General features: G+C 39.2%; 2 protein-coding genes across 2 annotated transcripts in view; one reads left to right on the top strand and one right to left on the bottom strand.

Annotated features, from left to right (window-relative positions):
• Positions 1–21,955, top strand: part of LOC108677498 (protein no-on-transient A-like) — a 27,210-nt gene extending 5,255 nt beyond the window's left edge. Inside the window, exons 2-7 of the mRNA XM_018165722.2 lie at positions 5,766–6,892; positions 17,336–17,554; positions 18,117–18,418; positions 19,110–19,402; positions 20,098–20,177; positions 20,477–21,955. Of these exons, the coding sequence (XP_018021211.1) occupies positions 5,766–6,892; positions 17,336–17,554; positions 18,117–18,418; positions 19,110–19,402; positions 20,098–20,177; positions 20,477–21,226 (2,771 nt within the window). The 3' untranslated portion in view covers positions 21,227–21,955. The remainder of the gene's footprint in view (positions 1–5,765; positions 6,893–17,335; positions 17,555–18,116; positions 18,419–19,109; positions 19,403–20,097; positions 20,178–20,476) is intronic.
• A 283-nt stretch (positions 21,956–22,238) lies between these two features.
• The window catches only part of LOC108677494 (neurogenic protein big brain), a 43,358-nt gene continuing 40,238 nt past the window's right edge, over positions 22,239–25,358 (bottom strand). Inside the window, exon 9 of the mRNA XM_018165717.2 lies at positions 22,239–24,848. Within this exon, the coding sequence (XP_018021206.2) occupies positions 23,971–24,848 (878 nt within the window). The 3' untranslated portion in view covers positions 22,239–23,970. The remainder of the gene's footprint in view (positions 24,849–25,358) is intronic.

Below are 25,358 nucleotides of genomic sequence, written 5' to 3'. Positions count from 1 at the left end.
GGGGATTGCGCTTGGCTGTGTGGGGATTGCGCTTGGCTGTGCGGGGATTGCGCTTGGCTGTGCGGGGATTGTGCTTGGCTTGTGGGGATTGCGCTTGGCTGTGCGGGGATTGTGCTTGGCTTGTGGGGATTGCGCTTGGCTGTGCGGGGATTGTGCTTGGCTTGTGGGGATTGTTCATGGCTGTACGTGGATTGTGTTTGGCTGTGCGTGGCCCACACAGTGCAGATGGCATCTTGTATGCATTAGGCAGAGCAGATTTAGCCTCATGTTGGCAGTGCTGATGAGGCCTCAGTTTGTAGGCCGTGCAAACGTACCAAGTGATGCATGGTTCACTGCATAAGATGGATGATGCTGCCTTTGATATCCTGCATCGACTTATAAAGAGTTTAGGCTCAAACTCACCCTTGAGTTGTACTTTATTCCCCCCCACTGTGAGCAGTCTTTACTAATTGCTCGTTAAGCTCTTATTTTAATCTTGAAGTATTTTCGATATTATAATTTTTTGGTAGCCTAATGTAAGCCCAAACCAAGGTTACACCAGTCTCATAATGAGCTTTTTGCGAAGTGAACTTTGAATGATTATATATAGTTGCGTGTAGCTGGTCACGCGTTGAAAACAATCACGGCCAGTCCAAATTTCTAGACAATGCTGCAGGTCTTCAATGTGAGAAGTTCCGAGTGAATAATATGCAAATATGGAGACCGTTGAAACATAGTCTAAAATAAAACGATAACGAATTGTTTATTGCTATCTCGATTTTTAATGAAATTAATTTCTTTTTTTTTTTGTCCAGTTTTTTTTTTTGAGAATTTCCTTTTCGAAGGAGCGTGTTTTTTATTTGTAACGTTATTCGCTGTTTTGAATCAGGCACAAATCTGAGTGACGAATCCTTGCCGGTAAATGTAAGCCCCGCAGATTGAAGAGTTCGTTATAACCAATACGTAACACAATCTTTGCCATGGTTCAGGTTAGTGTAGCAGTGCGTGGAACACGCGAGTCTTGAAAGCGAGAGGAGCAAAGAATTAAAGACTTGATTTATCGATGTCATTCACAGACGATAGTTCTACTGTCGTATCGTCAAGCTTGAAATTAAGGTCACTTTCATACTATTCAACGAGGCACGCGATTTGCGGAAAACTGTCCTAAGTGTACTAACTNGGTCACTTCTATACTATTCAACGAGGCACGCGATTAGCGGAAAACTGTCCTAAGTGTACTAAATATACCTTTTACTAGTTGGCAGTTAAGAACTGTATTCATATCCACGTAGGGAAATTTAATAAGATAAACTAAATGAAACAACTTAACGACTGACAGGTTTCTCATGTGAACGACTGTAAAGTTACACAGGTTGTTAAGAGCTTAGTATAATTCTATTGAACAACAGCTCTATTATTGACTAACACTAATAAAAAAGGTAACTGCATGTAGATGAACTACACAAATCTTATGAAACTAGGCCTTTAATGAAACTGAAAACATTTCCCGTAATAACACCAATATATATATTACTCTCTGGCACCATGGGCGATAAAGATGGCAATTTTCTTCTTGTATCAACGCGGTAAGGCAGGCCCTGACGTTTCCTGACTGAGACGATGAACTGGTAGCAAGAAAACTCAACAGATTTATATTTCCATTATAAGATATGTAATATTCGCGGTTATTTGGCACGTCGAATGAAGATTGCACGGCATAGCTTGGTATTCTATACCTCAAGAAACTAACACGATTAGAAATGTATATAGCGGGTTTACTTAAACGAGCCGCAACAGTTAGAGTGCAGCTCATTGATAGATCAGATTCTGCGTTCGATATATTTAACAAGTGATTTTGCTGCAATATTCACAGGAAGCCTTGATGCAAACCGGCGCGACAGTAGATAAGAATTATTTATTAAGTAGTTATGAGACACTTTGAAAGTCTTTCATAGAATAGTTCTGAGACACTTTGAAGGTCTTGTTTTATCAGCAAAGAGAAGGAGGAAAATCGCGCGAAAAGTGACACTAATTTATCCTTACTCTTGTTCTAACTTTCTATTGTAGGGAAATTGTGAAGCACTCTTTGAAATGTTTTCCCTTAGCTTATTTGCGTAGTTCATAAAGCCTTAAAAATAGTGTAAATGACCGACTTTGAATCAATTAACCGACGCGACTAGTCAAACTCACGACAAAAAGTTTCCTCGTAATTTCCATGTATTCGTATTATCGAATAGGCTGCTCTATGTTTTTTCAGACAGGAAAAATATGTAATATATTCACCGTATAGATATCTAACAAGGGATTCCAACACTTAAAAGGAGTTCTACACAAGGTCTTGCTTTATGACAAAATTATAAAAAAGTAGCACTGACGTTCATCATCTATTCATCCCAAATATTGTGTGTTATTGATGCCTATTTTGACGCAAATTATCGCTTCTTTGATGCCTTTTTGTGACTTACGAACTTGTGCTACACCGACCAATTGTTTTGTGCTGGCTTCGTGTCGTGAGCTAATGGCAACTTTATTGACAACTATTAACTGACATGACAAGTTGTCGATATTACTGCTTCCTTTTTAAGTTTTCCTTTGCACTCAAATCACCCAACAACAGAAGTGAAATCTTTCCGCATACTCTACGATAGTCGGGGATTTTTTAAAAGTTGATGTTGATTGTTTTAATATTTCACATCGCATTAATTATTGCCATCAAAACTGACCTTTATCACTTCACATCGCATTAATTATTAGCATCAAAACTGACCTTTATCACTTCACATCGCATTAATTATTGCCATCAAAACTGACCTTTATCACTTCACATCGCATTAATTATTAGCATCAATCAAGTCATCTTATCAGAATATTTTATAGCAGTGCAACGGTATGCCTTAATTTTTTTATACTTTCAGAACGAAGCATTCAAAAAAATTTAGTTGATTGAGACCAGGAGTCGCTAACAGGCTTTCCGAGACCGAAACTACGGCTATCTAAGTATATATTTTACTGATAGTTGAGAATTTTGATCATCCGAACCTTGATTAGAAAAAAATGTTTCGAAGCTTGACCTCTTCGAATTTCAAGCAGATACCTTGCATATAAATACTGTCGGTCACTTCATGCTAGTTCTGCCTTAGTTGAACATGCTAGCTTTGAGCTAGAACTACTATTAAATGTACAATACGAAACTTAGACCAAACATGAGTAATTTCTGAGGTGCGAATGATATGCTGCAATACCGTAGTTCGCTTTGGTAGAAATTTCAGCCCTGAGTGCCCTAAAAAATATATGAATGTAGATCATTAAGTTTTCTCGCCTGTACTTTTTACGGTGAAGCCAAAAATCCAGTATTGAGTATGAAACCATCAAAGCTTTATTCATGCTTATGTTTGTGTACATAATAGAATTGTTAGTTAACCATTTCCCTAACGGGTAATTAGTCACGCTTTGCTCACACTGCTCTTGTTTACCTGCAAGTTATCCAGACGTTTTAGGGCAGCAAAAATTCATATGATTTTCGATTCCTGTTCTTCCCCAACCCACTAATAAGAATATAATTAATATATGCTAGTTGAAAAGGGATCCGTTAGAACCCATTCACACTTCACTCTCGTTTTCATTTATGAAAGACATTATTTGTGCATCTTTTGAACTACATATATGGATATCAATTTGATAATTGAGGTTCAATATTACGTCCAATCCTTTGCCCCCACTTGTGAAACGCCTCATTGTTATTCAAATAATAATGAATTTTCAGCTGCAGGTAATATCTCTACACGATATGTGTATTCTGGATACGTGGCAGGCTTCAAACACACAAGCTTTGTCAAATATTTGTAATATATAATGTATATATATACATTATATATTATAAATATTTATTATATATAATAGTATAAACAATAAGGTCTCTTGGTCGATGTTGTGGCCTGATAATGTTCATGTTGTTCAACCATGGACTTTGAAGCCTATGCAAGTATCACTGAAGACATTGACTATTATGAAATCATGCAAGTCATTGATCGAGTTTTACACACATTTTGAAGCAGGCTATAATTAAGGGTTTGGATTCATCAAAGCTTTCTTGTGTAGAGTCAATTAATGAACATCTTAAAGGTACCAACTTCTATTTTATCCTTTTATTTTTGCTTTTTTATTTCCTGTTTGTTTCCTTTGTTTTTATTGTTTTTTTTTGTTTTTGTTTTTGTTTCCTTTTCCATTTATTTTTTTTTTCAGGTCACGGGTTTTTCCTTTTTTGTTAAAGGTTTTCTGGTTGCGAGAATTTGGCTAGTTTCAGTTCACGAACAATTGAGGCCTAGTTAGATGCTTTTTACTACCTTGTCAACTTTTCTAGGAATTAGGTTTTGGGGAACCGGAATATATATGGAATGAATCCGTATTGGTACCAACCGGTTTATAAAAACGCGTCATTGAATGCTGAGTACACTCGAGATTAATAATTCAGACCACTTCTTTGTTGGGGGTTATGCTTGCTCCTTCCATTAAAATCTGTATAGATTTTTAAAATTCAAAGTAGAGTGTAACATATTGCCTCAGAAAATGAATCGTTTCAATCATTTCCATGCTCCGCAACATTTTATTTATGCTTCTTATGAAAGTAAGATTTTATATACGCATTTAAGGAGTCCACCATCCCCTATTATTTCCGGCCCATGACAGTACTGCAACCTAATACTTTGATTCTCGATTCTTATAGGCGGTTAGTTGTAGAGATAATGAATCTTCGATATGTAGAAAATGATTCTATGTAATCCGGTAAATAATGTAGGTACTAGAATGAGAAGTAGAAACAATCATTACAAAATTTGAAATTTCTCACAAATCTCTGCGGTTTTTAAGCCAATCATTGATGAGTGATCGTAGAATTTAATTTACTAGAATGCAAATTACAAGTAATTATCGTCTTTACATAGGCGTTGGCATCAGTGATCAGCAACATTTCGGGAGCGGCAGGATCTTCTTTATCATTACTCTTTTATTAATGAAATTGATGAAACATATTCGCCTCGCTTTCTAACCACCGACACAATAATGTGCAATACATACCTCAAATTTTCCATGATTAAAATTATTCCAATGCACTGAATCTTAAAGACCCAAACTTCATTGACTTTATATTACTTGTTCACTGATTCAACTCAAGTAACTTCATGGCTCATATTACTCGTCAGAAAATGTGGCAAATAATTTTTACCGAACGTACTGGGCGTTCGACTCGCATTCAGTTGAATGATTTAGTTATCTTAACTACCCTTCATGGTTCTTCAAATAAGTACGAAGTCTACTTATAATGGTTTTTCAGCAAGTCTAAACTCATGTAGCGAAATGTCTGATATGCAGCCGTACTTGGTACGTAGCCTTTTCCCTCCCACATCAATTTGTATACCGTTATTTTTTCCACAATCTGTACTGGAAAATCACCTGCTTGTTCTCCCTTTCATCACATTTATAATAATTTTAAATCCTAACAATTTTTCCTTTTGAAACAATTCCGTAAAATTCTTAAATGTTGCTTCTCACACTTCTCGTATAATCTGAGGTGAATGAGTAATAAGTAGCACTTGGCGAAACAGAGTTAGGCTGATATCTTGCGAGCATTGACGCGTATTGAGTTGTTGTGCATAAGAATTTTGTTTATTCCTGAGAGAACAGGGCTGCTGCTCGACGAAAGGAGAACCTGCCATGCAGAACAAACTACCTACACTTTAGTGTCGAAACTTATAAATTCTACATATTCCACGACATTTGATTTCTTACAGAGGATAAAACTCAAACTGCTGATGAGAAAAACAATGCTACCGGAAACAAGCCAGAGATCGTCAGAGGTGCTGTTTCATCGGCCACGCCAGGTAGTAAGAACGACTCCAAGCCTTCACCTGCCGCAACACCAAACAAAACTTCTGCCAAGGATGCCCCTGTGGACGACCTGCCTCAGGCGACAGCTCCTTCTAAGTTTGGCGGCTCTCCTGCTGTGCGAAACTTCCCTGCGGCTTCACAACCTCCTCAGGGCAAGGCAGGTGCTGCGAAACAAGATTCTGAAGAAGGACCGGCTAACACTCGGTTCGGTCCAGGCAAGGCTACTGGACCGAGCTCGGTCAACTCTCCCAATCGTTTCGGCGTGAACGTGAACAGTTCCCCTAATAAATCAGGCACCGGGCCAGGAGAGATTAAGCATGAACAGACGCAAGAACGTGGACCCAACAACGTCTCTGAACAAATTCAAGCACGTGGTCCTAACAATGCTCCTGACCAAACACGTGGCGCAAATAATGCCCCTGAAAGGTACACTCCTAATACTTCTGGTCCTGGTGGCAACGCCTCTCAGCACTCTCGACCTTATGAGCCCAAAACTGGGAACCAGGGAGACCAAAGCTTCAACCGCAATGCTGGACCCAACCTTGGACGACCTCCACCAACTAATAGGAACCTCAACGAAGGTAGCAATAATCGCAACCAAGGCAACAATGATCGTAACCAAGGCAATATGGATCGTAACCAAGGCAACATGGATCGCAATCAAGGCAACATGGATCGCAGTCAAGGCAACATGGATCGCAATCAAGGCAAAAATGATCGCAACCAAGGCAGATTCGACCACGGCAGTGATCAACAGGATGGAAGGTTCGGCCAGCCGCAACGTACCAGCCGTTTCAATGCGAACCACAACGTCTCTAATACCAGTGACTCGAACCAACAAGACCGCAATAAGAGCGGTGATGGTGCAGCTAACCGAGTTGGGCAGGGGCCCGGCAGCCATGGTGGTGGTAGCTCTCAGTGGTCTTCAGGGCCTCCTTCGTCAGGTGCTGCTGCGTCCGCCGCTAGCAAAGACGCTGCTTCGCGACGCGCGGCTCCTGATATGAACCGCAGTCGTGGGGGCTTTTCGCAGGTAAGGCAGGCTATCCCCATTTGTTTAATTTTTGTGCTCTTCGCTAACTTGTTTTTACCATTAGGTTTGGATGAATTACTTGCGCCGGAACACGTGCGGTATATCTATAGTTTCTTGACATCTGGATGTTGTCCAACTGCTTAACTGTTTTGTGTATCACTTGCCTTCGAGGTGCAATATATTGTTGTTGGGAATGTTAATTCTCCAGGTAGGAAGCAAGTGGATTGAACTAATTCTTTGCAGGTATAATGATGCTCACTCGAAATTATGAATGTTTTTATTTTATGCATTCTCCCCCCTCATATAGGTATTAATGACTTCATATTATAAAAGTATCTTCTAGTTGAGGAAGGAAATTTTCAGCACATGCCGCTGAATAGATTAACCCGATTGACAAGGAATTGGTTCTGGTATCAAAGAAGGGTTTTCTCGAGCATAACTCTATATGCTTTCGTTCAGTTCGCGTCACTCGTCTGTGACTTCGTCATCTTCTCCGCATTAAGTTTGCTCTAAACGCATCTCGATGCCACCGACAGTCCGGGGACAAAAAATACTGCGTTGTAATAAATGATCAAAAATATCACGGGAAATCGCTTTCTGTTACTATTACTATGCTTCTACGTTTTTAATTTTGTTATTTATTTTACCATGCACCCTAACATGCTGAACTAAGTTGTGATGGTTACGACAAGCCCTTCTACTGTTGTCGGACCCAAGAGGAGACTCGCACATATTTTTATCAGAGATCGTGAGGACTCTTCATAACTGATACTATCTGCCAATACAAGAATATATGCACATTTTATTCCTATACATATTTTAGATTTTATAGAGCTGACACACAAGTAATGGACCGTAAAAAAACTCTGAACAATATTGTAGGATTGAGAATGTTTTGCGCAGGAAAGATTAATCATGGAGCAAAATATTCTAAATTTATTACTGAAAAAATGTTAGTGATGTAAATAATGGGCAGTGTTTTGACTGAGTTTTCATTAATACGTTTCAATTATCTTGCTTGTAGTGGTGCATATTGAATTCGAAATAGTGGGAAAGCAATATGCCGCACCGTTGCCGGAGTAGGTACTTAGTGGTGCATGTCTGGTGTGAGGTGTGGTCTTACGGACTGTTTGTCCTATTTATTCTGTGGTTATGCCTGCCGAATACTGCTGTGTACACGGTATTTAGTATGACGATTGTTTGGAGGTGTATATCTAGGAGAAGTGAGACAGAAAGGTCAGCAAAGAGAGGTCAGCACTGGGAATGAGAAGATGAAATGACACGAGTGGTGAAGGATGAAATAGGTTGCGTGCATAATTGGGTTCTGTGGGGTTTATGTGCTTGGAAGTCTGGTGTGGAACGGTTGAGAAGAAATGTTGCGGATATCTCAAAACTTTCGTGGGATTGTGTAGAGAAGTGAGGGCTTACTTGTTAGGCTTATTATTTACGTATACATGTCCACAACTAACAATAAATATAGTTAATGCGCTTTCATTCAATTGACAAGTTTCACTTACTTGTAACATAACGTATTTTTCAAGATTTCAATGATGAGATTGGGGAATCACTTGAAACAAATAAGTTAGAATTTCAGTTACTGGGCTAGATTAATTAAGTATAGTAATGACCTTTACTTTACGTTACTTGTTCGTTTGGTCAGTTCGTTGGTTGGTCATTCGTCTCGCCTAGACCTGCGGCGCCGAATACTTGGTGCTTTAGAAGTAGGACATTAGTACAAAGGGAAGTTGGAAGCGGGTATTTTTTATTCCCTGAAGTGTTGGTTTTTCGATTTTGGCAACGATTTTTTTTTTGCCTGTTCGCAGTGAAATGGAAGTCTCGATCAGATTGTATGCAATATGTTTTTGGTGTAGGACTGAATTATTTGGCGCATTGATCGTGAAGTATCGGATAGGTAATTAGATTGAACCCGTGTGTGCTTTTGATGAAACTTGAATTTTGCACGAGATTTTTGAAAATGTGCACATAGTTTTACTGGATTGAATGGGTACAGATATTTGGGCTCAATAAGGGAGAATTTGACGAAGGCAAGACGTGAAGGGAACTTAGGCGGAAAGTAGTTTTATGAATTTTAGGTGGAAAGTGGTTTGAATTTTAGGGGGAAAGTGGTTTTATGAATTTTAGGCAGAAAGTGTTTGAATGAATTTTAGGGTGTAAGTGGTTGTATGAATTTTAGGCGGTAGTGGTTTCATGAATTTTAGGCGGAAAGTGGTTGTATGAATTTTAGGCGGTAAGTGATTTCATGAATTTTAGGCAGTAAATGGTTGTATGAATTTTAGGCGGAAAGTGGTTGNAAAATGGTTGTTTTAATTTTAGGCGGAAAGTGGTTGTTTGAATTTTAGGCGTAAAGTGGTTTCATGAATTTTAGGCGGAAAAAGGTTTCATGAATTTTAAGTGGAAAGGTGTTGTATGAACGTTAAGCAGAAAGTTGTTGTTTGAATTTTAGGCGGGAAGTGGTTTCATGAATTTTAAGTGGAAAGTGGTTTCATGAATTTTAAGTGGAAAGTGGTTGTATGAATTTTAGGCTGGAAGTGGTTGTATGAATTTTAGGCGGTAAGTCGTTGTATGAATTTTAGGCAGTAAGTGGTTGTATGAATTTTAGGTGGGAAGTGGTTGTATGAATTTTAGGGTGTAAGTGGTTTCATGAATTTTAGGCAGAAAGTGCTTTCATGAATTTTAAGTGGAAAGGGGTTATATGAATTTTAGGCAGTAAGTGGTTTCATGAATTTTAGGTGGAAAGAGGTTGTGTGAATTTTAGATGGAAAGAGGTTGTGTGAATTTTAGATGGAAAAGAGGTTGTGTGAATTTTAGATGGAAAGAAGTTGTATGAATTTTAGACCTAAAGAGGTTGTGTGAATTTTAGATGGAAAAGAGGTTGTATGAATTTTAGACGAAAAGAGGTTGTATAAATTTTAGACCGAAAGAGGTTGTATGAATTTTGGACGAAAAGAGTTTGTATGAATTTTAAACCGAAAGAGGTTGTATGAATTTTAGGCGNATTTTAGACGGAAAGAGGTTGTATGAATTTTTGATGGAAAGAGGTTGTATGAATTTTAGACGGAGAGAGGTTGTATGAATTTTAGACGGAAAGAGGTTGTATGAATTTTAGGCAGCAAGAGGTTGTATGATTTTAGGTGGTAAGAGGTTGTATGGATTTTAGGCGGAGAGTGGTTGTATGAATTTTAGGTGGTAAGTGGTTTCATGAAAAGTATGAAAATAGGAATTGTTGACTAGTTTGTGACGTTGGTCCTCATTGGCCGTTTGTGTTTGAATGTGTTAATGAAGAATTGTGTGAACGATCATGTGTGGTTGTGTGGGTATACGAATCTATGGGGAAGAATGGAATTAGTTTAAATAAGATGTATATAGGGTGGGAAGAGAGGAGGTGGAATACCAGTGTGGAGTTGGAATTTTGCACCTACGCGACTGCTTATTCTGGTGGACATTGATCTCAATAGCTGATCTTCTGAAAACTACTTATAGATCAGTAGATACTACTTCTACTGAAAACTACTTTTTACTGATATCTACTCTATAACTTATTTCTGAAGGATGAGTTGAGTTGCCTGATTTTGTTTGAATTCGGTATGTGGAAATTTTTGGAATGCTCTTCTCCATTACAGAGGAATGTCTATGTTCTAGTGCGAGTGCTTTATTACTTATGTAAAGTGTGGATCGTGCTGCAGTTGTCGGCTTTTATTGCTGTGAAATTAAGCTGTCTTTTATTGTGCGTGTTGTGAATGGCGAAATTCGTAAAATCTTGTTTAATATCGTGTCAGCCAGGTCCTCGTGCGTTCAATTGCTCATATGAGGTACCGGTAGTTAATCATGTTTTGAAGTTATAATTTAGAGTGTGAGTATTGTGTTGTCAGTTTAACTTGATTTTGGTTTAAACGTTTTGATGTGCTCTGAAGTTCTCTTGTCACTATGGTCGGAAAATGCATTAAATGGACGCAGTCGGCACTTTCTCATTTAATTCAGAAAAAATACCGTGAGTGAAATAAATATACTTACAATTCAACGGTCAAATTATTTCAATACTCTGTATAAAGTTTCTTTTGTTACGCGAGTGTATAAGCTGTAATTAAGTTGTTCGTTTCCGGACCCTGTTTCTGAATGGTTGAACGAGTATAAATGATGAACTGGGAGGGTGAGAAAATCTTAGGGTACGCACACAGTGAAAGCAGGTTGCCCGCGTGCTGGTTACCTGCTCAGGCTGGCGCCTGAAACCTTAGAATACAGAAGCCTATTCGTACAGAAATTTACTGTGAACACTTACATTATTATCCTATGTTCATTCTTGTGGCAGGTTGGAGCAGGTTGCCCGCGCGAGCAAACCTGCTTCCACTGTGTGCGTACCCTTAAACTTGTTGTTGGGATAGGAGTGAGAAGTTCAAGTCTTCACGAGGTCATGTGCTCAGTGAGTGCTGAGGGAGAGTGCAAGGGATTGCTCGTGGCATAACTGAATATGCGTGTAGGAACAACTGCATTCGGTTTGTGTATGTTAAGAGTATCGTCGGATTTTGCACTATATTTTTATTGGAAGAACTGCTCAAATGTTTCGTTGATTTGCTAATACTCACATTATGACAATGCGCTTGGACTATCGATTAGATCTGTGATGCAACTTGGTGTGATTTGTAGGTTGTTTTCTTGTATATTGTATGTTTGTTGTATATCTGCGTTGATGCTCCTGTGTGATTTATGGCCTTATTCTTGCATGTATGTTTATGTTAATGGGCTTAATATAGTGAGCTGTGGAATTTTTCTTGTGTGTCTGTGTTGATGCTCTTTGAAGTAGCCTCTGCTGCAGATATATTTGTGATATTAAGTTGTGTTTTTATAAGCAGGTGAATGTATCACTGTGCCAATGTGATTGGGACGGCATGGACCGATGTTATGCGTGTGATGGCTTGTATTAATTTTAATACATATTTTAATTTCGGGACTCGTTTATGTGTGCTTCTGGTGCAAGAAACTGTGCTGTGCTTCTGACTGATAAAGCTCGTGCTTGAAATTACTAGACTTCGTTATCAGGCGATTTTAATGCTGGTGCTTTTGATGAAAGTACTTAATCAAATTCATCTGTTCAAGCACGACACTTTATCCTATTATTCATTCGACACCATGCACGACAGTTGAATGTATATAACTCTTGCTTGAACGTTTGTTCAATGTTTGAGTGTCCGTAGAAACATGATCTCGATAAAACGAACTCGCCCTGAATATTTTCAATATCTTATTTATATAAAAAATGTTTCCGACTACCCTATTTCAATCTGGGGCAAATACTTCAAATTCGTGTTTTTTGTCTTGAAAGTATTAAATTACCCAAACTTTGAATGAAATTTTATGTCGTTACAGCCTCTAGTTACGACGTGAGTACAAGCTACTCCTCGTCATTAGTGTAAGAAAGCTTAGCAAGATGGGCTGAGTGCGAATTGGAAAATGTTTATAATTTCTGTGATATTGCCGTTTGATTGCGTTAAAAATGTGTTGGGTTTTCTCTTGTATTTGAACTTGATTGCGTCAAAAATGTGTTTGTTTTCTCATATATTTGAACTTGATTGCGTCAAAAATGGATAGGCTTTAGGCGATACCTTTACTTGATTGCGCCATCAATGCATAGGTTCAACCTTATATTTGGGTTCGATTGCATCAAAAATGTGTATATTTTCTCATATGTAAAGTTACAAAGTATGCAGGATACAACATAAGCTGAAGGCTCCATTGTTCACGATATTATTATGATGGAAAAATATAGGCAAGAATGGAACAACTAATTACATGTATTTGTAATCTGGAACCGGGGTTTTCCGTGCATGTATGTTGTATGTGCATTTGAATCGGGAAGTTGGGGTTGAAATGTCGAAGTTAGGTAAAAGAAATATTAGGTTAAATAAGTTAGTGGTAAATGGAATTTTTTACGTTTCATGTTTACGATCTGTGCTTATTACATAGCAGAACAAGACATTTTTCTCGGGAATTGTAGGTACTTAATGTTATGATAAATGCGTCTCGAATTGCGAATATTTGATGGGAGATTTGGCTAAGAAAAATTTTTCGTTGCTGCATTTTTTCAAGTTTTTATTGACGCTATGAAAGCGTAAACTTCAGCTCTTTTTCCACATCTCGCCCTTCTAACCGCTTATTGTCGTGTTCCCTCATTTTTTTTGAGGAGCCTATTCCGTTAGACGGTTTTACTTGCCTCTGCCCGCCATCACCCTTTAGGTGCCCTCACTTGCTCTGCCCGCCATCACCCTTTAGGTGCCCTCACTTGCTCTGCCCGCCATCACCCTTTAGGTGCCCTCACTTGTTCTGCCCGCCATCACCTCTTAGGTGCCTAACTGTGCTGTGCTTCTGACCGTAAAGCTCGTGTTTGAAATTACTAGACTTCGTTATCAGGCGATTTTAATGCTGGTGCTTTTGATGAACGTACTTATCAATTCATCTGTTCAAGCACGACAATTCATCCTATGTCATTCAAGACACCACGACAGTTGAATGTATATAATATAACTCATGCTTGAACGTATGTTCAATGTTTGAGTGTCCGTTGAAACATGATCTCGATAACACGAACTCGCCCTGAATATTTTGAATGATATCTAATTTCATAAAGAATTTTCCGACTACCCTATTTCATTCTATAGCAAATACTTCAAATTCGTTTTTTTTTTCTTAAAAGTATTAAAATACCCAAACTTTAGATGAAATTTTATGTCGTTGAAGTCGTTAGTTACGATGCAAGAACTTGCTATTCCTCGTCATCAGTGGAGAAAGCTTAACAAGATCGGCTTTGTGCGAATTGAAAAATTTGTAGCATTTCTGCGATAATGCGGTTTGATTGCGTTAAATGTGTTGGTTTTCTCCTATATTTGAACTTAATTGCGTCTAAAATGGGTAGCTTTTTAGCGATACCTGTACTTGGTTGCGTCAAAAATGTGTTGGTTTTCTCATATATTTGGACATAATTGCGTCAAAAATTAGTAGGTTTTTAGCGATACCTGTACTTGATTGCGCCATAAATATGTTGGTTTTCTACTACATTTGGACATAATTGCGTCAAAAATTAGTAGGTGTTTAGCGATACCTTTACTTGATTGCGCTATAAATGTGTTGGTTTTCTCTTATATTTTTACTTAATTGCGTCAAAAATGAGTAGGTAGGCTTTTAGCGATATCTTTACTTGATTGTGCCATCAATGCATTGGTTCGACCTTACATTTGGGTTTGATTGCATCATAAATGTGTATATTTCCTCACATGTAGTTACAAAGTATGCAGGATACGACATAAGCTGAAGGCTCCATTATTCACAATATTATTATGATGGGAAATATAGGCATCATGGAACAAATAATTACATGTATTTATATTCTGGAACCGGGGTTTTCAGTGCAAGTATGTTGTATGTGCGTTTGTACCGGGAAGTTTGAGTCAAAACGTCGAAGTTAGGTTTAATGAACTATTAAATTAAACAATTTAGAATAATAAATGAAATTTTTACGTTTCATTTTTACGATCTGTACTTATTACATTGCTTAACACAAATTTTTTCTCGGGAATGGGACATTATGTTATGATGAATGCACCTGGACTTGCGAATATTTGATGAAAAATTTAGATAAATGATGAAAACAAGATTTTAGCTGGTATAGGCGTATAGCACTTTTTCACTTTAATATTGACGGTTCAAAATCGTAAATTACAGCTCGTTTTCCGCATCTCGCTGATACAACCACATATTGTCGTGGTCCCTCATTTACTTTGAAGAGCTTATTCCGTTAGAAGGTTTTACTTGCCTCTGCCCGCCATCACCTCTTAGGTCCCCTCACTTGTCTCTGCCCGCCATCACCCCTTAGGTCCCCTCACTTGTCTCTGCCCGTCCCGCCATCACCCCTTTGCTCCCCTCACTTCTCTCTGCCCGCCATAAACCCTCAGGTTTTCTTACCTGCTTTTGAGAATTAAAATAAAGAAGGGAAGAAATACTTCGTTGAACGCTTGCCTTGTACTCCAACGTGCGGAGGATAAGATTCGTTGATAATTAATTACAGTGTTCGTCGAAGTCACTTATTCTTTGGGGTTTTCTTGGTGCATTGCTTGCTTTAATTACGCGCCCCATGCTTCAGCTGCAAATGAATTCACTAAATAGCTAGCAGCTTGATGAACACACTTATTTTTTTATCGTACGTCCAGCATCTCGCTTAATTTAATCTTTCTCACCATTATTAAATTATTATCTGTCATACTTTCATTCTGGCGCGTCAATTGCAGTTTCAACATTGAATAGGCAGCCATTTCGTAAAATGATAGATTAGGCTCCGATTTGTTAGCATCGTCATTGAAGAAATTTAGGACTTTTCGTTAAACCCCGAATATTTTAGTTGAATTTTTGTCACGTCAGAAGCGTGATCCATTGGGGACTTAATTGCGCAAATTTGAAGTGGCATAGCTTTTAACCGCAGCTTGTTTAAAGAGCTATAATTATTTATACACTTGGAGGTAGCATTTATTTGTTTTCAATGATTGAAGAAAATAAAGTCAAGTTTATAGCAATCAAACCTTCATTAAATGTGCTAAGCATTAGCAAGACAAGCGTAAACGTAAACTGTTGTAAATGACATTAGTTCACTTCGTTCTTGTTACCCTGATGAATATTTACACGTACGGACAACCAATTTCGTGGATAAAGTCTGAAAGACAATGATGCTGGTCGATGTAATTCGTGTTAGTACCTTAATCGATCTTTTAGCGCAAAATATGGCTTGCTTCTACCTGCAAATATTTTTGAGGCCTACTTAGATTTAAACGTGAAAAATGTTCACCATATTGAGAAAATATTTTTTAATTTTTAGCAAATTTTTAATTATATATAACGTTAAATAGGTGAATAAAAGAAGGCAATTAACAAACTTAGCGATAATACTTTACCACGTATCGATATTATTTATTAGCACTAAGCTCCTCTGCTCATAACGCGCTACGTATGATGCCATTATAATAATAATGATGATGATGATGATCCTTTTGCTGTATGGTCATGACATGGCCTGCGAAAGGGTCAGGGTGAATTGACTGTAAAATTTCACTTCATAGGAAAAGTTTCATCGAGATGTCTTAGCCTACAGCACGGCGTAGTCCAATTCTTTTCCGGCTTATCAGTGTTTCAGATTATTGGTCAACTCGACTGATGAAATAAGATATGAATTGGCGGGACGAGTGCCGACAGCTCATTCTGAGTAATAATTGGTCAATTTCCTTCGTTTAATTTCTATCCTGTGTAATGAAATATTTCGCCCGTATTCGAACTCAAAATATTTTTGCTGTATTTTGTGGGGCTTGTTCGACCATTTCCCTCTGACTCGCTGTACCAGAAATGATTTTCTCGTTTTGAAGAAGCGTGGTATTTAGTTTTATTGCATACCGATTAATCGGTGACGAAGTATCATTTAACTCGGGAAGACGAATACACCGAGAATTAGGGCTTCTCTGATGGAAAACTTGGCTTGTTACTCTTCAATTGATTTTCTTGAAGTTGAAATTCGCTTCTTGGAATAAACTTTACATACGTTATTTATTTATACAAACGAGTGTTTATTTTTACAAGTTAGGGTACCTGTCCTGGAAATTATTTTATGTTTAGGTAGGAAAATACTTTTTCTGATAAAATTTTTCAATTTCTGTCGAAGGAGCTATTTTTTTAACCCTTTTACCAAGTACTGGACGATATCGTAATTCAACGGCGTGGTTACAGTTAGCTGGTAACTTGACTACACAGCTAAACTCTCCCGCATGCCCGTGATCCTCGTACTACCTCGCAGTGATCTACCGTACTACCCTATTTCTAGATCACTTGAATTGAACTTTTCTAACATTCGTCAGGAGTTTTTTATGCATAATAATACTTCATAATACTTTCATACATAATACTTTCGTCTTTCGCTGGGATATAATACGTCTTCTGTCCATTTCTTATTCTCATATTTCAACTACTATGTCAAGTGTACAATTAATGAATTGTTGATACGTCAACTGTTGATGCGGCAGCCTATTAGTACATCAGCATTACTGATGAACTGCAAATAATTAATAGAATTTAAGTAAGGAATATGATAAGAGACTGTTCAATGAACATTTTTTTTATTGTAATTTTGATATGACATTGTACGGTGAAATTTGCGCCTTGAGAGCCTTGAAAGCTTCCAGGCCTTGAAAGCCTGGAAAGCTTGCGCCGTAAAAGCTTCCCATTGCTGAATGCTGTGTAATATATGAATGTCGTGTATTCTTATTTGCCATTAATTATATCCGTGGAAATGTCAACGTTTCCAAGTAGTTTAATGTACAATAAGTTTATTAAGGAGAAATTTTTGTATCATTGCCTGAAACATTACTGGGAAATACTTATAGTGTTGGTTCAACACAGGAAAAGTTCTGGGAGCGTCTGCAGGAACTGTCCGGTCCGCAGTATGACTTGGATCCTCTGGATATGGCGGAGAAGAAGTTCAACGCTCAGAGCTGCCTCTTTGTGGGCAGTTTGCCCCGCGACTGCACGCTTGAAGAGCTCAAAGAAATGTTCGGCAAGTATGGCGAGCTGGGACAGGTTTACTTCAACAAGGACGGTGCTTACGCCTTCATCAATTTTGTAAGTACACCATTAATTTCGTAAGTTTGTTGACCCCCATGTCATTTTGAATTGTTGAATAGTTCAGGCTGATATTTCTAACCTTAGTCATCAGACCGTTCTGTTTTTTTTTTTTTGTTAGTGCAAGCTCATGCAATAATACAAACTATGAAGCCGATAAATATATTCTCTAGTTCTTGAAGAGAAAGAGAGTGAGTTTGGATTCGGCGTTGTGGTACCGTCCTAACTCGCCGGTAATCGCTTAGTCATGATTCAGCCTAGTTGGGACTACTTAATTAAGATGCTGTGAGAAACTACCGCAAAAGTCGGCTTTAACGACTCACTAGTGATAGTGTGAAGGCCACCCCAGTTTGATTTGAAGGGCTCCATGTTACGTGTGTAGACGTATATCAAATGATCAGTTCTGGAAGAATTAATTGAGTATTTAATGGTAATATTAACCTATTCTCACTGCAACTGGTAACCTGCAATGTTGTGTTCACTTGTTATCAACAAATTACTTCCGATAGTTGCACTCTAATTTCAAGATTTAAGTTTTTAACCGACGACCTTTACCCGGCAGGACTACCACGTGAACGCCGAGAAGGCGATGCGTGAGTACAACGGCTCCCAGATACGCGGCCGTTCGATCAAAGTGCGTTTCGCGGCGATCAAGACGGGCGTTCGCGTGAAGAACCTCACAATAAATGTGAGCAACGAGCTGCTGTACAAAGCGTTCAGCGTTTTTGGTTCAGTGGAGCAGAGTCGCGTGATCGTTGATGACCGCGGCAAGCCTACCGGAGATGGCATCGTTATCTTCACAGAGAGGAAGTCTGCTAACATGGCTTACAAGAAGTGCCAGGAGGAATCCTTCTTCCTTACCAAGTAATTGTCAATCAGTCTACGTAAAATGAGTGTTTAGGACTCCAAATGTAATGTATATGCACTTTGTTTCAGTGTCTTGTGCTGCTTTGTTGAGTCGACGTTAAAGCCTGGAATATCGAACGATATTGCTTACGATTAAGCTTGAACTAACACTTCAATTGTGTTCTTCTGTCTTACATGGTGTAATTCGACACTAGTATTCTAGCATAAAGTTTTTGTCACAAATTAATGTTTATAAAGGTACCAACATCCGTTACAAAATCTAAATCCTATGTACTGGAATATAATCATCTTGAAGTGTAATAAAACTAATGAAAATTTCAATCAGCTGAAAAAATTTTTCATGTATGATCTTGAATCTTTTCATTCATTAGTTTTGAATCATTTTTGGTAACCAGAATTCACTTTCCTGTGGCAGCAACTATACAAGTGGAATTCTATCTTTCTCCAGCAATTATTGATTTTAGTTTATTATATTTTATTTTATTGTTATGCTGTTGATTTCCAAATCGATCTTAAAGTATCGTTTTTTTTTCATGATTTTTATTCTAAGTTGAAATGAAAGTTTAATGGGGATCTTTTGTGTATGACGCCTATAACGATCATTAAGTACCGTTTCTTATGTGCATATTTCTTTGCAAAAAAAAAAATCTAAAGGTTCAACTATCATAGCATCCGTTGTGATTTCCAGCCAGCTGCGGCCGGTGATCGTGGAGCCGTGGGAGAACCGGGACGAGGAAGAAGGCTACCCTGAATCTGGTCTCGTCAAGAACGAACAGTACAAGAAAGACAGGAAAGTGGGGCCCCGCTTCGCCGAGCCCAACAGCATCGAGAGCGAGTATGGCAAGCAGTGGAAGCAGCTCTTCGATCTCTACAAGGAGAAGCGCCAGTCCTTGGAGGCTGATCTCAAGGCGGAGATGGACGCTCTTGAGGTCAAGATGCAGCTCGTCGTGCATCAGCAAGAGACTGAGAAACTCAGGAAAGGTAAAATTCAAGCTCAACTCTTGTTCTTTTACCAGAGAATATTATTGATACGTATCAACTAGAGACTGAGCGACTCAGGAAAGGTAAAATTCAAGCTCAACTCTTATTCTTTTACCAGAGAAAATTATTGATCGTATCAACTAGAGACTGAGCGACTCAGGATAGGTAAAATTCAAGCTCAACTCTTATTCTTTTACCAGAGAAAATTATTGATACGTATCAACTTGAGACTGAGCGACTCGGGAAAGGTAACATTCAAGCGTAACTTTTATTTGTCTTAGATAATATTGTTGGCTCGTTTCTGCAGAAGAATGTGAAACTCCGAATGGTCAAAACTCAAGCGTGATAATACTATTTTATCTTACAAAATTTGCATTAGCACTGGTGAAAAGTGTCGTGCAGGTTGAAACAGTCTCACTTTGTACTTATGCATAATTAACTCCTCAGAAAAACCGGCATTTTCATAAAATTGTCACTGCTAAGCTGTCTATAAACCTCGGTGATAATTCATCACATTTTATTGCTATTATACTGTCCTCGTCTTGGGAATGAAAGGAGTGCATTATATACGCACATGTGTAGCTACCTACAATATTCATCCTTAATTTTGTTGTTCAGTTCAATCCGGATAGGTTGTAATTTTGTATTCTTGCCACTAAATATTTATACGGGGAGTAACTTAACTGTGATTTCAGAGCTTGCTCAGCGTGAACAAGAAGCCCTCCAGCTGCAGATGGGCTTGGGGAACTTCAGAGATAGCAATCGTCCATCTCAGGTATGCAGCTACCAATTATTTTGCTTTGTCCAGCAATGTTCTACTTAGGCTATTTGCTTTATTCTTAAGTTACTTATCGACGGACGTTGTGGCTTGATTGTCATGGAATATAATTCATTTCAAGTTACCGTCGATTCGGTTGAAGTGAGTGGATAAAATGGATTTATTGAGTGGATTTATTTTGATTCTTAACAGGTTGTTATCGACGGAAGATCTTTTTCCATTCACTTTCCTTAACGAATTGATATGACTTTTGGTCTATGTTTTGCACTTAATAATTTCGTGTTTTAAACTGGCAGTTGTCGACCGATGAATTCGGCAGTGGGTACGGCAAGCGCCCTCAGGATTACTACGACGCCCCTGTCGACCATCGCTCGCCGTACGAGACGTCGCGCCAATACGACGACTATTATCCCCAGCAGCGAGGGGGTTACGATCGTCCTGACGACCGTGCTGCAGGTTACGGGCGCGGCCAGACCGGCTACGATGCCAGACCCGCCGGCTACGATGGTCGCAGCCAAGGATATGACGGTCGTGGTGCCAACTATGATGCTCGGACGCAAGGTTATGAGGCTCGCAGTGGAGGGCGGTATGATGCTACCAACCAAGGCTATGGTTACGAATCTGCTTCTGCTGGCAGTCCTTACGAAACAGCTTCTCAGAAAACCGGAAATCAAGCCCAGTTACCGCCATCGGCCGCTGTTGCTGCTGCTGGCGGTCCAGCTGCGGCTGGTTATGACATGCCAACTGGTGCTGCTGCTTCCACTGGCGGCCCAGGTGCAAATTCTATTGGGGATGTCGCTGATAGCTACGCTGCCAGTGCGGGCGGATATTCCCGGTCTTCTACCGCCGCTGCTGCTGGCAGTGCAGGGTACGGAAGGTCGTCAGCTGCAGGAGGCGCATCATCGAGCGGAGGTTATGGCCGATCTACAGCCGGCAGTGCGGGTGGTGGCTACGAGCGAGCGCCTACTGCCTCTGGGCAAGGTTACGATGTTGGCCAACAAGGCTCATCTCCTTATGAATCCTCATCTAAGAGAAGTCGCTACTAAATGAAATTTTCAAGTGCACGCCGTGCAGAGTGTCTGTGCAATGCAACGTTGAAAGGGGAGCTTACAGCCAGTCGGGGGTAAAACATGTCGTTGCTTGTATCGTTATAATGATGGACGTAGCAGCGTGCTAGGGGAAGGCTGTATACAAGTTTATTTTTATTAACTATTTCTCTATCGAATAAGGCTTCTTATTTTTGTTCAAAGCACAGCCGTCTTAGGATGAAGAAAACACGCCCGGCAATAGCGAGCGTTATAATGTCCTCCTTGATATGTCAATGACGAAGTCGAGGTAAGACCCACTGCTATTAAATATTTAGGGAGTATGTTTACTGATGTCCGAGTTTAACAGTACGATGATTAACGTTTATTTCATGGCGTCTGGTGAGTGCCGTGTTGACAGTTGTGTAGTGAAATTAATTTCAATTGCACTTTCATTGAAGTTGTGTTCGCGTGCTCGAGGAGTTAAAGGGCATTTGACGCCCTAGTTCAGCTAGAACTAATGTCAATGGAAATAGTTAAGCTCGATTTATTAGATGCGTTCATTAAAATTAGCTTGCTCTCTGTGCATTTATTCAATTTGAATTGAACGATGAACGCCCCTTCGTTTTGGTAATTTAAAATGAACTTTTAGTGTAAAATAAAACGTACAATTATTACGTTGTAGTTAAAACTAGTTGTACTGTAAGATTAGAAACTTATGTCACTAATTAAATCTGTACGAAAATTTAACGAGTTTATTTGCCCAAAAAAATTTGTAAATATTCAGCCGCACCTGAACTCACTTGTCTGAATTACAATTGTATTTTATTTTGCATTTCTAAAACGGCGATCTTTTCGGTGTGAGACGCTTCGACTTGCTTCAGTCCAAGGTTCGTCGGTCCGGTGGATGGCAGTACTTAATGATTATATGACAGTCGTCATATAATTGAAAATAGAATATAACAGTTGTCATATTATGATTGCAACCTCCTCATTTCTATGAAGTAGAATGATGGTGAAGGGAATAGTGCGAGTCAGTTCCATCCATTTAATATTGAAAAGTGAATAGAATTATCGCAACTTGTACTCGCAAATATTCACATCAAAAAGATCATATATAGTAAGAAATAATTCTATTTACAGATCTTGCACGGATCATTCATCATTTTTGTGCTTCTATTTACAGATCTCGCACTATAAATACATTATTTTTGTGCATTCCGGCCTACAAGAAATTTACACAAAAAATTCCGTTCGCCCTAAATTCCATGGAATAATTCAATGTGCACAGCAATGACTTAAATATTACGATGCTTTTTAATTTATAACTGAAGAATGAAGTGAAACGAGAAAGTTAAGTTAATAATCAAAATATTCATGAAGATTGACAAGATATCAACGACTAACTAGTCGCAGGATCGAAAAGACTGTTCTAGCACTTGATCAGGTTTCAAGCCGACAACCTATTCCCGTGTCTTCTCGAATTACCATTTAAACAGACCTCACATTTGAGAAGAATATACAGGCGGTTCCTTCAAAGTATTTGGCTAAATGTGTTAGTCGATTGATTCACCAAAATGTCCCACCAAGTACAGTTCATGATCTCAAATGTACTAACTGAGAAACATTCCGGAAATGACGACCTGAAATAGGTCACAAAGCGCATTTCGGGTTCCCAGTGAAGAAGTGACACCAGAAAACCCGTAGCGCGAGTCGAAATCAAATTGAACAACGTCCACGAGTTTGTGGCACCCCACCTCCCGAAAATGACTAAGATTTCGCGAGCTGACACCCATGAAATGAGTTCTTGATTACACGATCTAGCTTTTGAATCTGGTCATAATTTATGGTTCACAGGCGGAAATGTGAGGACTTATTGCGATTGGAAATAAACATCTTGCGATTGTTTGAAACGGATAATTTTACTACTGCAGAAATTTTAGTTTATAGCGACCACGCAGCAACACGACCACAACTATTTCTACAGAGCAAAACATTTTTTTTTCCGAAGATTCGACTAAGAAATGGTCGCGAATTCTGTAATGTGGACTTCTGAGAATATGAAATACCAAGGCGCCTTAAACGTTTATAGTGACATTTTTACACTTCGATCACACAAATAATTCCACACACTGATATGGCTCCATGCTTCTCCGTTCTGTCATCCAGTATACATCCTAAGTATTATGAAAAGCATTGCAAGCCAACCGTACTTAATAGTACGCATGTATATACTTAATAGTACGCATGTTACAAATCAGTCTCACTGCTCGTTGCACTGGCCGAAACAACCAACAAGAAACATCTCAATTATCCAGAAACCAATTTTTCGTAAAAAAAGCTTCCGAACAATCAAATTTTTTGGCAATGAGCAATGCGCTCATCATCGAGCTCAACTTTAACATGCCGTCACAACATCCACATGCTTTGCCCTTAGTACCATCATATATAATTGTACGTACATAGATTCTGCCCTAACTCGTTCGATTCATAAACATTATAAAAAAGATACTCCTTGACGGATATTGCAGTGCAGATTTGAAGGAACTCAGATATTGGAGTGGCTACAAACAAAACCTACATATTTTTTGTCATGAATATCATTCGACGAAAAAACTCCATACTATACAGGCTTTGGCACTTGGTAACCCTTGACCTATCGCTGTCTTCCACGCGAAACAAATAATAAAACAGCGTTTCGGGGAGTGGCACCTATCGAAATACTTCAAATGAAATGCAGAGGAGCTAACCGAGTTATTTCCCTTTTAGTAGAGTTTCCCGTTAGCAGGTCTGAATGGCTGACACGGCTGAGAAGAGCGTTCAGAATTATTGAAACTATCAGGAGTGGGAATTTGTGGTCTGTTTCCTTCAAAGAGCCGATAATTGAGATTCCTGTCGCCATATTGACTAGCATCGTCATCCTCGCCAGGATGATACTTGACGCCATTAGAGGCAGCGTCTCGCGAGCTCGTTACGCTGCCACAGCGCTCAGGGACGTTCACATTTCTGCTGCGCGCTACGGGCGCATTTTGGTACATCAAGTTAGGTCCGTTGCTGGTGTTGGGGTAGTATTGATGCTGTTGTTGCACCTGTTGTTGTTGAATTTGCTGTTGGTGATGGTATTCCTGTTGGCTGATAAGTTTCTGGTTATTCTGGTTGTTGACAATCGGCTCCTGAACTTTATATATTGGTTCATGACGCGCATTGTATGATGACTCACTCTGCTGGCCCTTATAAATGGGTTCAGGCTTGATCAGGTTCGACTTTATAGGAGCACTGCGTGTAGTAACGGTGGACGCAGTCGAAAATTCGAACTCTGAAGGAGACGACACATTCCGAATATTTTTAGAGTAATGCGACATTGAAGCAGCAGTGGAAGTCGGCTTGTTAATGTTGTTCGCGTGCTGCTGTTGCTGTGCGAATTGCTGCTGCAGCTTTTGATGCTCGAGCTGCTGAGCGTTGTACACCATAAGATTGTTGTGCAGGAGACTTTTTTGGACAGGAGGAAGGCTAGGAGGGTCGGGGTTGGGCAGAGGACGCGTGCAGACGGACTGTGATCGGTGCAAGTTAGTGGGCCTCGAGGCGGGCGTGTAGAGGCTCTTGCTGCCGCTGTAGATGTAGTCGTCGTACCCATACACGCTTTCTGGTGAGCAAACAATACTTCCATTACAATTTATACATTCGTGTTATCATCAATTTATAATTTTAAGTACATAAATTTAATTTATAGGTACTACTACAAGAAAAAAACACAGGTTTTCAAACGAACAGCGGCAAGAGAAAGAGCGAAGGACTCTCAAGGAACTGCGGCAAGAATAACACCTCCTGCGGGACCAGCGCTGAGGTCGACAACAGAAAACAATCACGTCAAGGGCGGCCCACGGGACGAGCAAGCCGAAATAATGCTGCCAGATAACATTAAGTATTTATTGAAAGCAACACAGACTAAGAATCCCGAAGAAAATGTAAAGGAATTTCGTATGTAAGTCCTAAAGGAAACCGTCGCTCTCCAGGAAGGAACTTAAAGCTTAAAAACAGTGATACAAAACCTGGGCATTGTTTATTCCATTTCCTGACAAGACGATCCCAGTTGACTGGTTTGAAAACATTGCTCCTTCCTTGTTGGATACAAATGACATTAGTTTCATTCATA

The sequence above is a fragment of the Hyalella azteca genome, unplaced genomic scaffold, assembly GCF_000764305.2.
Source record: "Hyalella azteca isolate HAZT.00-mixed unplaced genomic scaffold, Hazt_2.0.2 contig3406, whole genome shotgun sequence".
NCBI classification, from domain to species: domain Eukaryota; kingdom Metazoa; phylum Arthropoda; class Malacostraca; order Amphipoda; family Hyalellidae; genus Hyalella; species Hyalella azteca.
Note: the sequence above shows the minus strand (reverse complement) of the source record. Positions and strands in the feature narration are given on the sequence as shown.